Source organism: Erinaceus europaeus (assembly GCF_950295315.1).
Source record: "Erinaceus europaeus chromosome 5 unlocalized genomic scaffold, mEriEur2.1 SUPER_5_unloc_1, whole genome shotgun sequence".
In the NCBI taxonomy this organism is placed as follows: Eukaryota; Metazoa; Chordata; class Mammalia; order Eulipotyphla; family Erinaceidae; genus Erinaceus; species Erinaceus europaeus.
Window position 1 is genome coordinate 128,591 of NW_026647112.1, and position 15,324 is coordinate 143,914.

The window sequence follows — 15,324 nt, forward strand, 5'->3', positions numbered from 1 at the left end:
GCCCTTGTGCTGCGATGGACACTGTTCTCACCTGCGCTGGGAGCCTTTGTGCTGCGATGGACACTGTTCTCTCCTGCGCTGGGAGCCCTTGTGCTGCGATGGACACTGTTATCTCCTGCGCTGGGAGCCCTTGTGCTGCGATGGACACTGTTCTCTCCTGCGCTGGGAGCCCTTGTGCTGCGATGGACATTGTTCTCTCCTGCGCTGGGAGCCCTTGTGCTGCGATGGACACTGTTCTCACCTGCGCTGGGAGACCTTGTGCTGCGAAGGACACTGTTCTCTCCTGCGCTGGGAGCCCTTGTGCTGCGAGGGACACTGTTGTCTCCTGCGCTGGGAGCCCTTTGCTGCGAGGGACACTGTTGTCTCCTGGGCTGGGAGCCCTTTGCTGCGATGGACACTGTTCTCACCAGCGCTGGGAGCCCTTTGCTGCGATGGACACTGTTGTCTCCTGCGCTGGGAGCCCTTGTGCTGCGATGGACACTGTTCTCTCCAGCACTGGGAGCCCTTGTGCTGCGATGGACACTGTTCTCTCCTGCGCTGGGAGCCCTTGTGCTGCGATGGACACTGTTCTCTCATGCGCTGGGAGCCCTTGTGCTGCGATGGACACTGTTCTCTCCTGTGCTGGGAGCCCTTGTGCTGCGATGGACACTGTTCTCTCCGGCTCTGGGAGCCCTTGTGCTGCGATGGACACTGTTCTCTCCTGTGCTGGGAGCCCTTGTGCTGCGATGGACACTGTTCTCTCCGGCTCTGGGAGCCCTTGTGCTGCGATGGACACTGTTCTCTCCTGCGCTGGGAGCCCTTGTGCTGCGATGGACACTGTTCTCTCCTGCGCTGGGAGCCCTTGTGCTGCGATGGACACTGTTCTCTCCTGCGCTGGGAGCCCTTGTGCTGCAATGGACACTGTTCTCACCTGCGCTGGGAGCCTTTGTGCTGCGATGGACACTGTTCTCTCCTGCGCTGGGAGCCTTTTGCTGCGATGGACACTGTTCTCACCTGTGCTAGGAGCCCTTGTGCTGCGATGGACACTGTTCTCTCCTGCGCTGGGAGCCCTTGTGCTGCGATGGACACTGTTCTCTCCTGCGCTGGGAGCCCTTGTGCTGCTATGGACACTGTTCTCTCCTGCGCTGGGAGCCCTTGTGCTGCGAGGGACACTGTTGTCTCCTGCGCTGGGAGCCCTTTGCTGCAAGGGACACTGTTGTCTCCTGGGCTGGGAGCCCTTTGCTGCGATGGACACTGTTCTCACCTGCGCTGGGAGCCCTTTGCTGCGATGGACACTGTTGTCTCCTGCGCTGGGAGCCCTTGTGCTGCGATGGACACTGTTCTCTCCAGCACTGGGAGCCCTTGTGCTGCGATGGACACTGTTCTCTCCTGCGCTGGGAACCTTTGTGCTGCGATGGACACTGTTCTCTCCTGCGCTGGGACCCCTTTGCTGAGATGGACACTGTTCTCTCCTGCGCTGGGAGCCCTTTGCTGCGATGGACACTGTTCTCACCTGCGCTGGGAGCCCTTGTGCTGCGATGGACACTATTCTCTCTGGCACTGGGAGCCCTTGTGCTGCGATGGACACTGTTCTCTCCTGCGCTGGGAGCCCTTGTGCTGCGATGGACACTGTTCTCTCCGGCACTGGGAGCCCTTGTGCTGCGATGGACACTGTTCTCTCCTGCGCTGGGAGCCCTTGTGCTGCGATGGACACTGTTCTCTCCGGCACTGGGAGCCCTTGTGCTGCGATGGACACTGTTCTCTCCTGCGCTAGGAGCCCTTTTGCTGCGATGGACACTGTTCTCTCCTGCGCTGGGAGCCCTTGTGCTGCGATGGACACTGTTCTCACCTGCGCTGGGAGCCCTTGTGCTGCGATGGACACTGTTCTCACCTGCGCTGGGAGCCCTTGTACTGCGATGGACACTGTTCTCACCTGCGCTGGGAGCCCTTTGCTGTGATGGACACTGTTCTCACCTGCGCTGGGAGCCCTTGTGCTGCGATGGACACTGTTCTCTCCTGCGCTTGGAGCCCTTTCTACGAGTGCTGCGCTGCAGGGACAGACAGAGCTGTGGACCGAAGACCCCTCTCAAAGCCGCGAGAAGCCACGGTGCCTAGAGCCACGGAGAAGCCCCAGACCAGGCTGTCCCAGGCAGAGGCCCTGACGTCCACAGAGTGCTTTTGGGACCCACGGGGTTGAGGACCGCGGTAGAAACCCCCCACAAGGAGGCCTCTCCAGACAGGACTCCTCAAGCACCCCCCGTTATTTAGTCACTTACTTATTTTTGCCTCCAGGGTTATTGCCAGGGCTGGTGCCTACAAATCCACCGCTCCCGACAGCCATTTTTTTTCTTTGTTCTTTTTTCTTTTTTTCATATATCATTTTCATTTTATTCCACAGATTAGAGGAAGTTGAGGGAGGAGGCAGAGAGGGGGAGACAGAGACACCCGCAGACCAGCTTCCCCGCTTGTGAAGCTTCCTGCCTGCAGGTGGGGGCTGGGGTCCTGTGCATGGCGACAGGTGCAGCAGCCCTCCCCGCCCCAGTTCACTCTGTCCGGCTGTCTGTGAGCAGGGACAGTGACCGTGAGGACAGGCCGTGGCTCCCCGCCCTCACTGATCAGAAGGCCGGCTCCAGGCAGCCCTGACGGTGGGCCGTCTGCAGCTGATCAGCTAGCCGGGGTCAGAGAGGGGGGGACCGGCCAGGTCAGTGCCGGCTTGGTGGGTGTGGGTGGGGTCAGGACGGGGTCAGGCAGACACCCCCCACCACCGAGCAAATCCCTCTTCCTAGGTGGACCCCTCTTTCTGAGTAGACCCCACTTCCTGAACAGGACACCCCCTTCCTGAGCAAGGCGGCTCTGTGTCCATGATGCCGGGCCTAGACACAGTGGGAGTGTCTGTGGGGGGACAGCTGGGACCCCAGCTCATGGCTGGTCCCCCTGGGAGGGCCCTCTGCTGGTCACTCCGCAGCCGTGCTTCCCAGCTGGGCCCTGCTCTCCCCCTCCCCCCAGCTCTGTGAAGCCACGACCTTTGCCCCTGCCCCCGTGTCCACCTCAGAGCCCGGCCTCCTGGCCACCTCCACGCCCAGCCTCGCCATGGCCACCCTGGGCCTCCTCTGCCTCCTGCTGGGCTGGCAGGGGTCTCTGGCTGCAGGTAGGTGGGCCGGGCGGGACCCTGGAACCCGGAGTGGGGGTGGAGGGAGGTGGGCAGTGGGTGAGCCGAGCCCAGGGGCATTGGCTGCCCATCTCCGACCTCCAGAGCAGACGGCGCTGCGGCAGGTCCTGGACACACGGACCCCTGTCCCGGCCCGACCAGGGTCTCAGTCCTCGGCCCCGGGCGCTGACCAAGAGGCCCAGTGGACAGGGGCCACTCTGGGTGTGCAATCTGTGCCCGAGATCACACAGGAGCTGGGCGTCCACCCGGGGGACAGTCATAGTGACCACACTGGGCGACTGTCACATGGGCCCACACCACCTGCTCAACCTTGAGGCTCCGCCATGGGCAGAACCGTCGGGCCAGGACCACAGACCCCACACAGCCCCAGACCCCAGACCCCATCAGCCCCAGACCCTCAGCTCAGCACCCAGACCCCACTCAGCCCCCAGACCCTCAGCTCAGCCCCCAGACCCCCTCAGCTCAGCCCCCAGACCCCACTCAGCCCCCAGACCCTCAGCTCAACCCCCAGACCCTCAGCTCAGCCCCAGACCCTCAGCTCATCCCCCAGACCCTCAGCTCAGCCCCCAGACCCAACTCTGCCCCCAGACCCTCAGATCAGCCCCCAGACCCAACACAGCCCCAGACACACAGCTCACCCCCAGACCCTCAGCTCAGCTACAGACCTTCAGCTCAGCCCCATACAGCTCAGCCCCCAGACCCTTAACTCAGCCCCAGACATTCAGCTCAGCCCCAGACCCTCAGCCCCCAGACCCTCAGCTCAGCCCCAGACCCTCAGCTCAGCCCCCAGACCCTCAGCTCAGCCCACAGACCCTCAGCTCAGCCCACAGACACTCAGCTCAGCCCCAGACCCTCAGCTCAGCCCCCAGACCCTCAGCTCAGTCCAGACCCTCAGCTCAGCCCCCAGACCCTCAGCTCAGCCCACAGACCCTCAGTTCAGCCCACAGACCCTCAGCTCAGCCTCCAGACCCTCAGCTCAGCCCAGACCCTCAGCTCAGCCCAGACCCTCAGCTCAGCCCCCAGACCCTCAGCTCAGCCCAGACCCTCAGCTCAGGCACCAGATCCTCAGCTCAGCCCCAGACCCTCAGCTCAGCCCCCAGACCCTCAGCTCAGCCCCCAGACCCTCAGCTGAGCCCCCAGACACTCAGCTCAGCCCCAGACCCTCAGCTCAGCCCCCAGACCCTCAGCTCAGCCCCCAGACCCTCAGCTGAGCCCCCAGACCCTCAGCTCAGCCCCAGACCCTCAGCTCAGCCTGAGACACTCAACTCAGCTCCCAGACCCTCAGCTTAGCCCCAGACCCGACTCAGCCCCAGACCCTCAGCTCAGCCCCCAGACCCTCAGCTCAGCCACAGACCCTCAGTTCAGCACCCAGACCCTCAGCTCAGCCCCCAGACCCCACTCAGCCCCAGACCCTCAGCTCAGCCCCCAGACCCTCAGCTCAGCCCCCAGACACTCAGCTCAGCCCCCAGACACTCAGCTCAGCCCCCAGACCCTCAGCTCAGCTCCAGACCCTAAACTCAGCCCCCAGAACTTCAGCTCAGCCCCCAGACCCCACTCAGCCCCAGACCCTCAGCTGAGCCCCAGACCCCACTCAGCCCCAGACCATCAGCTCAGCCCCCAGACCCTCAGCTCAGCCTCTAGACCCTCAGCTCAGCCCCAGACACTCAGCCCCTAGACCCTCAGATCAACCCCCAAACCCCACTCAACCCCAGAGCCCGCTCAGCCCCCAGACCCCAGTCAGCCTGCAGACCTTCAGCTCAGCCCCCAGACCCTCATCCCAGCCCCCAGACCCTCAGCTCAGCCCCCAGACCCTCAGCTCAGCCCCAAGACCCTCAGCTCAGCCCAAGAACCTCGGCCCCCAGAATCTCAGCTCAGGCCCCAGACCCTCAGCTCAGCCCCAAGATCCTCAGCTCAGCCTCCAGACCCTCAACTCAGCAACAGACCCTCAGTTCAGACCCAGACCCTCAGCTCAGCGCCCAGACCCTCAGCTCAGCGCCCAGACCCTCAGCTCTGCCCCCAAACCCTCAGCTCAGCCCCAGACCCCACTCAGCCCCCAGACCCTCAGCTCAGCCCCCAGACCCTCAGCTCAGCCCCAGACCCTCAGCTCAGCCCCAGACCCTCAGCTCAGCCCCAGACCCTCAGCTCAGCCCCCAGACCCCCTCAACTCAGCCCCCAGACCCTCAGCTCAGCCCCAGACGCTCAGCTCAGCCCCCAGACCCTCAGCTCAGCCCCAGACCCTCAGCTCAGCCCCCAGACCCTCAGCTCAGCCCCAAGACCCTCAGCTCAGCCCCAAGACCCTCAGCTCAGCCCCAGACCCTCAGCTCAGCCCCCAGACCCTCAGCTCAGCCCCAAGACCCTCAGCTCAGCCCCCAGACCCTCAGCTCAGCCCCAGATCCTCAGCTCAGCCCCAGACCCTCAGCTCAGCCCCAGACCCTCAGCTCAGCCCCAGACCCTCAGCTCAGCCCCAGACCCTCAGCTCAGCCCCCAGACCCCCTCAGCTCAGCCCCCAGACCCTCAGCTCAGCCCCAGACGCTCAGCTCAGCCCCAGACCCTCAGCTCAGCCCCAGACCCTCAGCTCAGCCCCCAGACCCTCAGCTCAGCCCCAGGACCCTCAGCTCAGCCCCAGACCCTCAGCTCAGCCCCCAGACCCCCTCAGCTCAGCCCCCAGACCCTCAGCTCAGCCCCTGACGCTCAGCTCAGCCCCAGACCCTCAGCTCAGCCTCAGACCCTCAGCTCACCCCCCAGACCCTCAGCTTAGCCCCAGACCAACAGCTCAGCCCCCAGACCCTCAGATCAGTCCCCAGACCCACAGCTCAGCCCCCAGACCCTCAGCTCAGCCCCTGACGCTCAGCTCAGCCCCAGACCCTCAGCTCAGCCCCAGACCAACAGCTCAGCCCCCAGACCCTCAGATCAGTCCCCAGACCCACAGCTCAGCCCCCAGACCCTCAGATCAGTCCCCAGACCCTCAGCTCAGTCCCCAGACCCTCAGTTCAGCCCCCAACCCTCAGCTCTGCCCCAGACCCTCAGCTCAGCCCCAGACCCACAGCTCAGCCCCCAGACCCTCAGATCAGTCCCCAGACCCTCAGCTCAGCCCCCAGACCCTCAGCTCAGCCCCAGACCCACAGCTCAGCCCCAGACCAACAGCTCAGCCCCCAGACCCTCAGATCAGTCCCCAGACCCACAGCTCAGCCCCCAGACCCTCAGTTCAGCCCCCAGACCCTCAGCTCAGCCCCCTGACCCCGCTCAGCCCCCAGACCCCACTCAGCCCCCAGACCCCCTCAGCTCAGCCCCCAGACCCTCAGCTCAGCCCCAGACCCACAGCTCAGCCCCAGACCAACAGCTCAACCCCCAGACCCTCAGATCAGTCCCCAGACCCACAGCTCAGCCCCCAGACCCTCAGTTCAGCCCCCAGACCCTCAGCTCAGCCCCCTGACCCCGCTCAGCCCCCAGACCCCACTCAGCCCCCAGACCCCGCTCAGTATCCCCAGACTCCTGACCCCACTCAGTCCTCCGCAGGCTCCCAGGCTCCACTCAGCTCTCCCAGCCCCCTGGGAGCAGCCCAGCTCTGCCCCTCACCCAGGCCTCAGACAGACACTCCGCATTCCCCGGGGTCATGGAGAGGCCCCATCACCACCACGCACGCTGGTGTAGGGATAGTGGCCTTTCCACGGGGCTGACAGAGGGCAGGGCACAGGCACAGGACGGGGACAGGAACATAGGCGGGGGTGGGGCCAGGGGCACAGCCATACAGGACAGTGGGTGCCCTCATCTGCAGGGGGCTGGGTGCAGACTCATGTTCAGGGCCCCTCTAGCCAGGGGTGAGGCCCAGGACTGGTGGACACAGAGGTGAGGCCCAGGACTGGTGGACCCAGAGGTGAGGCCTAGGACTGGTGACGCAGGCGTGAGGCCTAGGACTGGTGACGCAGGGGTGAGGCCCAGGACTGGTGGATGCAGAGGTGAGGCCCAGGACTGGTGGACGCAGGGGTGAGGCCCAGGACTGGTGGACGCAGGGGTGAGGCCCAGGACTGGTGGACGCAGAGGTGAGGCCACGGACTGGTGGACGCAGGCGTGAGGCCCAGGACTGGTGGACACAGAGGTGAGGCCCAGGACTGGTGGACGCAGAGGTGAGGCTCAGGACTGGTGGACACAGAGGTGAGGCCTAGGACTGGTGATGCAGGGGTGAGGCCCAGGACTGGTGACACAGGGGTGAGGCCCAGGACTGGTGGACACAGAGGTGAGGCCTAGGACTGGTGATGCAGGGGTGAGGCCCAGGACTGGTGACACAGGGGTGAGGTCCAGGACTGGTGGACGCAGAGGTGAGGCCCAGGACTGGTGGACACAGAGGTGAAGCCTAGGACTGGTGACGCAGGGGTGAGGCCCAGGACTGGTGGACGCAGAGGTGAGGCCAAGGACTGGTGGACGCAGGCGTGAGGCCCAGGACTGGTGGACACAGGGGTGAGGCCCAAGACTGGTGGACGCAGGGGTGAGGCCCAGGACTGGTGACACAGGGGTGAGGCCCAGGACTGGTGGACACAGAGGTGAGGCCCAGGACTGGTGGATGCAGGGGTGAGGCCCAGGACTGGTGGACGCAGGGGTGAGGCCCAGGACTGGTGACACAGGGGTGAGGTCCAGGACTTGTGGACGCAGGGGTGAGGCCCAGGACTGGTGGACGCAAGGGTAAGGCCCAAGACTGGTGGACGCAGAGGTGAGGCCCAGGACTGGTGACACAGGGGTGAGGTCCAGGACTGGTGATGCAGGGGTGAGGCCCAGGACTGGTGACACAGGGGTGAGGTCCAGGACTTGTGGACGCAGGGGTGAGGTCCAGGACTGGTGATGCAGGGGTGAGGCCCAGGACTGGTGAACGCAGGGGTGAGGCCCAAGACTGGTGATGCAGGGGTGAGGCCCAGGACTGGTGGACGCAGGGGTGAGGCCCAAGACTGGTGGACGCAGAGGTGAGGCCCAGGACTGGTGACACAGGGGTGAGGTCCAGGACTTGTGGACGCAGGGGTGAGGCCCAGGACTGGTGGACGCAGGGGTGAAGCCCAGGACTGGTGACACAGGGGTGAGGTCCAGGACTTGTGGACGCAGGGGTGAGGCCCAGGACTGGTGGACGCAAGGGTCAGGCCCAAGACTGGTGGACGCAGAGGTGAGGCCCAGGACTGGTGACACAGGGGTGAGGCCCAGGACTGGTGGACACAGAGGTGAGGCCCAGGACTGGTGGACGCAGGAGTGAGGCCCAGGACTGGTGGACGCAGGGGTGAGGCCCAGGACTGGTGACACAGGGGTGAGGTCCAGGACTTGTGGACGCAGGGGTGAGGCCCAGGACTGGTGGACGCAAGGGTAAGGCCCAAGACTGGTGGACGCAGAGGTGAGGCCCAGGACTGGTGACATAGGGGTGAGGTCCAGGACTGGTGATGCAGGGGTGAGGCCCAGGACTGGTGGACGCAGGGGTGAGGCCCAAGACTGGTGGACGCAGAGGTGAGGCCCAGGACTGGTGGATACAGAGGTGAGGCCTAGGACTGGTGATGCAGGGGTGAGGCCCAGGACTGGTGGACGCAGAGGTGAGGCCCAGGACTGGTGGATGCAGAGGTGAGGCCCAGTACCAGTGGATGCAGGGGTGCGGCCCAGGCCTGGTGGACATATAGTGTGCGTCCCAGGTCCCATGTCTGGGCCCCGTGGGCAGTGTGCTGACCCCACCCCAGTCTTCCTGCCCCAGGAACAGGCCACGCAGGTCCTGTGGAGGCTGAAGCGAGCCAACTCCTTCCTCGAGGAGCTGCGGGCAGGCTCGCTGGAGAGGGAGTGCCGAGAGGAGCAGTGCTCCTTCGAGGAGGCTCAAGAAATCTTCCGGAGTCCTGAGAGGACGGTGAGGGTGGATGCGGTCAGCGGGGACGGGCCAGTGTCAGGTGGGTCAGTGTCGGTGGGTCAGTGTGGGGGGTCAGTGTGGTGGTCAGTGTGGGTGGTCAGTGTGGTGGTCAGTGTGGGTGGGTCAGTGTGGTGGTCAGTGTGGTGGTCAGTGTGGGTGATCAGTGTGGTGGTCAGTGTGGGTGGGTCAGTGTGGGTGGGTCAGTGTGGTGGTCACTGTGGGTGGTCAGTGTGGTGGTCAGTGTGGGTGGTCAGTGTGGTGGTCAGTGTGGTGGTCAGTGTGGGTGGTCAGTGTGGGTGGTCAGTGTGGTGGTCAGTGTGGGTGATCAGTGTGGTGGGTCAGTGTGGGTGGTCAGTGTGGTGGTCAGTGTGGGTGGTCAGTGTGGTGGGTCAGTGTGGTGGGTCAGTGTGGTGGTCAGTGTGGGTGGGTCAGTGTGGGTGGTCAGTGTGGTGATCAGTGTGGTGTGTCAGTGTGGGTGTTCAGTGTGGGGGTCAGTGTGGTGGTCAGTGTGGGTGGCCAGTGTGGTGGTCAGTGTGGTGGTCAGTGTGGGAGGTCAGTGTGGTGGTCAGTGTGGGTGGTCAGTTTGGTGGTGAGCGTGGTCAGCGTGGGTGGTCAGTGTGGTGGTCAGTGTGGGTGCTGACTCCAAGTTCCCTTGTTCATGGTCCCTTTGCCCTCACAGCGGCAGTTCTGGGCGTCCTACACTGGTGAGTGACCGCAGCCCAGCCCCGGCCCACCACCCACTGCTCGCACCGCCTCCCCCTGCATGCCTCACTCTGACTGGCCCACAGACGGCGACCAGTGTGCCTCGAACCCCTGCCAGAACGGTGGCTCCTGCGAGGACCAGCTGAAGGCCTATGTCTGCTTTTGCCTTGAGGACTTTGAGGGCCGGAACTGTGAGCGAAGTGAGAGCAGCCGGCAGGGCATCTGGTGGGAGAGGGGGGGCTGGGGGAGGGGGCAGCTGGTGGGAGGGGCAGATGGTGGGAGGGGGGGCTGGGGGAGGAGGCAGCTGGTGGGAGGGGCATCTGGGGCAGCCAGGAGTTGGGGCAGGGGCTCTGGGGGAAGGTCAGGCAGCCAGTACTGGGCTGTGCTCTCACCCAGAAGCCGGGCTATCCTGGTCCCTACCCAGGGACACAGACAGTGCTGGGACCCGAGTCCTCACCCAGGGACACAGACAGTGCTGGGACCCGAGTCCTCACCCAGGGACACAGACAGTGCTGGGACCCGAGTCCTCACCCAGGGACACAGACAGTGCTGGGACCCGAGTCCTCACCCAAGGACACAGACAGTGCTGGGACCCGAGTCCTCACCCAGGGACACAGACAGTGCTGGGACCCGAGTCCTCACCCAGGGACACAGACAGTGCTGTACAGACAGTGCTGGGGACCTACTGTGGCAGAGTCCCTTCCAGGCAAGATGCTGTCTGGCCTCAAGGCCACTGTCCCACCCCAAGGAGCAGCCCCCTCAGGCCCCCTCCTTCGGTCCCCAGACAAGAAGGACCAGCTGGTGTGTGCCAACGAGAACGGGGGCTGTGAGCAGTACTGCCAAGACCACGAGGAGGGGTCACGCACCTGCCACTGTCACCAGGACTATGTCCTCCAGGCTGACGGCCAGACCTGCACACCGAGGGGTGCCGACCACTGCAACCCTCCCCGGGCCCACCCAGGACCTCCCCCACCCTCCCCAGGACCTCCCCCACCTTCCCCAGGCCCACCCAGGACCTCCCCTACCCTCCCCAAGCCCACCCAGGACCTCCCCCACCCTCCGCAGGCCCACCCAGGACCTCCCCCACCCTCCCCAGGCTCACCCAGGACCTCCCCCACCCTCCCCAGGCTCACCCAGGACCTCCCCCACCCTCCCCAGGCCCACCCAGGACCTCCCCCACCCTCCTAGGCTCCACACAGGACCTCTCCCCACCCTCCCAGGACCCTCCCCAGGGTGGCCCTGCCCTTCCCAGACCCCTCCCACAGCCCCTCCCTTCACAGTGCCGTTTCCCTGCGGGAAGATCCCCATCCTGGAGAAGAGAGACAGAGCTGGTCCCCAAGGCCGCATCGTGGGGGGTGTGGAATGTCCCAAGGGGGAGTGTCCCTGGCAGGTGAGGGGTGTGGGACCCCCAGGGAATGTCCCTGGCAGGTGGGGGGTGTGGGACCCCCAGGGAATGTCCCTGGCAGGTGGGGGGTGTGGGACCCCCAGGGAATGTCCCTGGCAGGTGGGGGGTGTGGGACCCCCAGGGAATGTCCCTGGCAGGTGGGGGGTGTGGGACCCCCGGGGAGTCTCGCTGGCAGGTGAGGGGGGGTTTGGAGACAGCCCTCACACCCCCACAGGCAGCCCTGAAGATGAATGGGCGTGTGCTGTGTGGGGGCTCCCTGCTGGCCCCCGACTGGGTGGTGTCTGCTGCCCACTGCTTTGACGGCTACTCTGGCCGTGGCAACCTCACCGTGGTACTGGGTAGGTGTCCTGGGACCCGGGGGCACAGAGCTGCAAAGTAGGGTCCCCCAAAACAAGGGGGCTGTGAGGTGGGAGCCCCTAGGACAAGGGGGGCTGTGAGGTAGGGTCTCTCCCTGGCTGAGAAGTGGGGTCCCCCTGGGTCTGGCCTCCTGAGCCATGAGGTTCCTGTGTCCCCATGTCCTCTTGTCCCATATCCCTGTGTCCCCATGTCCTGTGTCCTGTGTTCCTATGTCCTGTGTCCCCATGTCCTGTGTCCTATGTCCCATGTCCCCATGTCCCTGTGTCCCCATGTCCTGTGTCCCTGTGTCCTGTGTCCCTGTGTCCCTATGTCCTGTGTTCCTATGTCCTGTGTCCCCATGTCCTGTGTCCTGTGTCCCTGTGTCCTGTGTCCTGTGTCCCCATGTCCTGTGTCCCTGTGTCCCTATGTCCTGTGTCCCCATGTCCTGTGTTCCTGTGTCCTATGTCCTATGTCCTATGTCCCATGTCCTCATGTCCTGTGTCCCTGTGTCCTATGTCCCTGTGTCCCTATGTCCTGTGTCCCCATGTCCCTGTGTCCCATGTCCCCCTGTCCTGTGTCCCCATGTCCTCTGTCCATGTGTCACTGTGTCCCTATGTCCTGTGTCCCTATATCCTGTGTCCTATGTCCCATGTCCCCATGTCCCTGTGTCCCCATGTCCTCTGTCCCCATGTCCTCTGTCCATGTGTCCCTGTGTCCCCATGTCCTGTGTCCTATGTCTCTGTGTCCCTATGTCCTGTGTCCCCATGTCCTCTGTCCATGTGTCACTGTGTCCCTATGTCCTGTGTCCTATGTCCCTGTGTCCCCGTGTCCCCATGTCCTGTGTCCCATGTCCCGTGTCTCCATGTCCTGTGTCCCCGTGTCCCTGTGCCCCATGTCCCCAGGTGAGCACGACCTGCTGGAGGTGGAGGGCCAGGAGCAGGAACGGCCAGTGACGCAGGTCATTATCCCCGACGCCTACGTGCGGGGCAGGACGGACCACGACGTGGCGCTACTGCAGCTGGGGCAGCCAGCAGTGCTGGGGACCTGGGTGTCACCGCTGTGCCTGCCCACCAGCCCCTTCGCGGAGGCCACGCTGGCCCGGGTGCGCCTGTCGGCTGTCAGCGGCTGGGGGCAGCTGCTGGAGCGTGGGGCCACGGCACGCGTCCTCATGGCCGTGTGGGTGCCACGCCTCATGAGCCAGGACTGCCTCCAGCGCTCCCTGAAGGCCGCGAGGGCGCCCGCCCTCACCCCCAACATGTTCTGCGCCGGCTACTCGGATGGCAGCAAGGACGCCTGCCAGGGGGACAGTGGCGGCCCCCACGCCACGCCCTTCCGCAGCACCTGGTACCTGACTGGCGTGGTCAGCTGGGGCCAGGGCTGCGCCGCCGTCGGCCACTTTGGGGTCTACACCCGCGTGTCCCGCTACACTGACTGGCTCACCCGCCTCATGGCTGCCGGGGGGCTCCCCTCCCAGGGGGAGGTCCTGCTCCGCGCCCCCCTGGGACCCCTCAGCCCACCCGCACCCTTGTCCCCCAGCCCTAGTCCACCCATGACCCGAGTCCCCGCCCGTGACCTGGGTCCCCTCCCTGATGCCCTGACCACTAGCTATCCCGGGAATTAAATGTCTGTGGCCTTGCCATCAGCCTCCCATCCCTTGGGGGGAGGGGACGGGGCAAAGAGACGGAGGCATGGAGAGAGGGTGAGAACCAGCCACAGGGCTGGACCCCCGGGCACCCAGGAAGGCCTGCTCACCACAGGACCGCCGGACCACACAGCACGAGACCATAGGACCACACACCACAGGCTCACTAGTCACACACATGGGGTCAGGTGACATCACACTATGGGACCACAGGACAACACATCACAGGACTGACTATATGACCACACACCATGGGCCACTGACCACTCACCATGGGCCACTGACCACTCACCATGGGCCACTGACCACACTCCATGGGCCACTGACCACACTCCATGGGCCACTGACCACATTCCATGGGCCACTGACCACACTCCATGGGCCACTGACCACTCACCATGGGCCACTGACCACACTCCATGGGCCACTGACCACACTCCATGGGCCACTGACCACTCACCATGGGCCACTGACCACATTCCATGGGCCACTGACCACACTCCATGGGCCACTGACCACTCACCATGGGCCACTGACCACTCACCATGGGCCACTGACCACACTCCATGGGCCACTGACCACACTCCATGGGCCACTGACCACTCACCATGGGCCACTGACCACATTCCATGGGCCACTGACCACACTCCATGGGCCACTGACCACTCACCATGGGCCACTGACCACTCACCATGGGCCACTGACCACTCACCATGGGCCACTGACCACTCACCATGGGCCACTGACCACACCCCGTGAGACCACTGACCACTCAACATGGGACACTGACCACACTCCATGGGCCACTGACCACACACCATGGGCCACTGACCACACACCATGGGCCACTGACCACACACCATGGGCCACTGACCACACACCATGGGCCACTGACCACACTCCATGGGCCACTGACCACACACCATGGGCCACTGACCACACACCATGGGCCACTGACCACTCACCATGGGCCACTGACCACACTCCATGGGCCACTGACCACTCACCATGGGCCACTGACCACACTCCATGGGCCACTGACCACACACCATGGGCCACTGACCACATTCCATGGGCCACTGACCACACTCCATGGGCCACTGACCACTCACCATGGGCCACTGACCACACTCCATGGGCCACTGACCACTCACCATGGGCCACTGACCACATTCCATGGGCCACTGACCACACTCCATGGGCCACTGACCACTCACCATGGGCCACTGACCACTCACCATGGGCCACTGACCACTCACCATGGGCCACTGACCACTCACCATGGGCCACTGACCACTCACCATGGGCCACTGACCACACCCCGTGAGACCACTGACCACACACAGGGCTGCCTGCTGAGGGCTCTCACCTCCACCCTCCCTCCTAACCCACATGTTCATCCTGTGAAGACAGGACTGTGACCTGCTTCAAGGTGCCCGTCTCCCAGCGTCCTCCGCTTGTGGTTTCTGCCCCCTGAGAGTTACTCGCCTACTTGACAAGACAGCTCTGCTTCAGGCTGCAGGGTGCCCTAGCTGACCCGAGTGAGCACAGGCCCTTTGCTCTGCTCCCGGGGCACCCGGTGCCCACAGTGGACGCCACGGCCAGCCAGGTGGAGGCGGGGGACACTTCCATGGCCCAGGGAGCAGCTGCCAGAGGAACGAGTCTGGGGAGGGTGGGAGGACGGTGGGGGCCCCAGGGTGCTGGAGACACCTGGCCAGAGCACAGGACAAGCTGGCCACCCCTGGACCCCCCTGGACGCAGCTCATACTCAGCCCACAGCCAGGCTGACAGCCTCCCTCCCCACCCAGACTGTCTCACCCCCTCCCCCTTCCAAGCCCTCTCTGTCTCTGTCTCTGCCTGTCTGTCTCTGTTCCTTCTCTCTCCTGCCTCGTCTCTCCCACTCTGTCTCTGACTCTCCACCTCTCTCTTTTTCTCTCATCTCACCATCTCCCTCTCCCTGTCTCTCTTTGCCCTTTGCTGAGTCTCTGTATCTGTTTCTGTCTATTTCTCTCTGACTCTCCCTTCCCCATGATGTCTCTCTGTCTCTCTCCCCACATACTCTGCGTGGCATCATCTCTGCCCTGTGCCATCTCTCGGTGTCTGTCTCTCCCCACATTCTCTCTGCCTGGCATCATCTCTGCCCTGTGTCATCTCTCGGTGTCTGTCTCTCCCCACATTCTCTCTGCCTGGCATCATCTCTGCCCTGTGTCATCTCTCGGTGTCTGTCT

At 64.3% G+C, this 15,324-nt stretch overlaps 1 protein-coding gene across 1 annotated transcript; it reads left to right on the plus strand.

Annotated features, from left to right (window-relative positions):
- The first annotated feature begins 2,938 nt into the window (after positions 1–2,938).
- Positions 2,939–13,091, plus strand: F7 (coagulation factor VII). The gene is made up of 8 exons (XM_016194465.2): positions 2,939–3,127; positions 8,851–9,011; positions 9,691–9,715; positions 9,800–9,913; positions 10,498–10,638; positions 10,994–11,103; positions 11,333–11,456; positions 12,357–13,091. Exons 1-8 carry the CDS (start codon positions 3,070–3,072, stop codon positions 13,073–13,075), a joined length of 1,452 nt encoding a protein of 483 aa, XP_016049951.2. The 5' UTR covers positions 2,939–3,069; the 3' UTR covers positions 13,076–13,091.
- Positions 13,092–15,324: the final 2,233 nt, after the last annotated feature.

Bases quoted from the DNA above. Each gene is read 5' to 3' on its own strand.
- F7 (XM_016194465.2), top strand. From the start codon at position 3,070: ATGGCCACCCTGGGCCTCCTCTGCCTCCTGCTGGGCTGGCAGGGGTCT. The intron at 9,914-10,497 runs GTGAGAGCAGCC...TTCGGTCCCCAG, and splicing joins GGGCCGGAACTGTGAGCGAA to ACAAGAAGGACCAGCTGGTG. The intron at 11,457-12,356 runs GTAGGTGTCCTG...CCATGTCCCCAG, and splicing joins CAACCTCACCGTGGTACTGG to GTGAGCACGACCTGCTGGAG.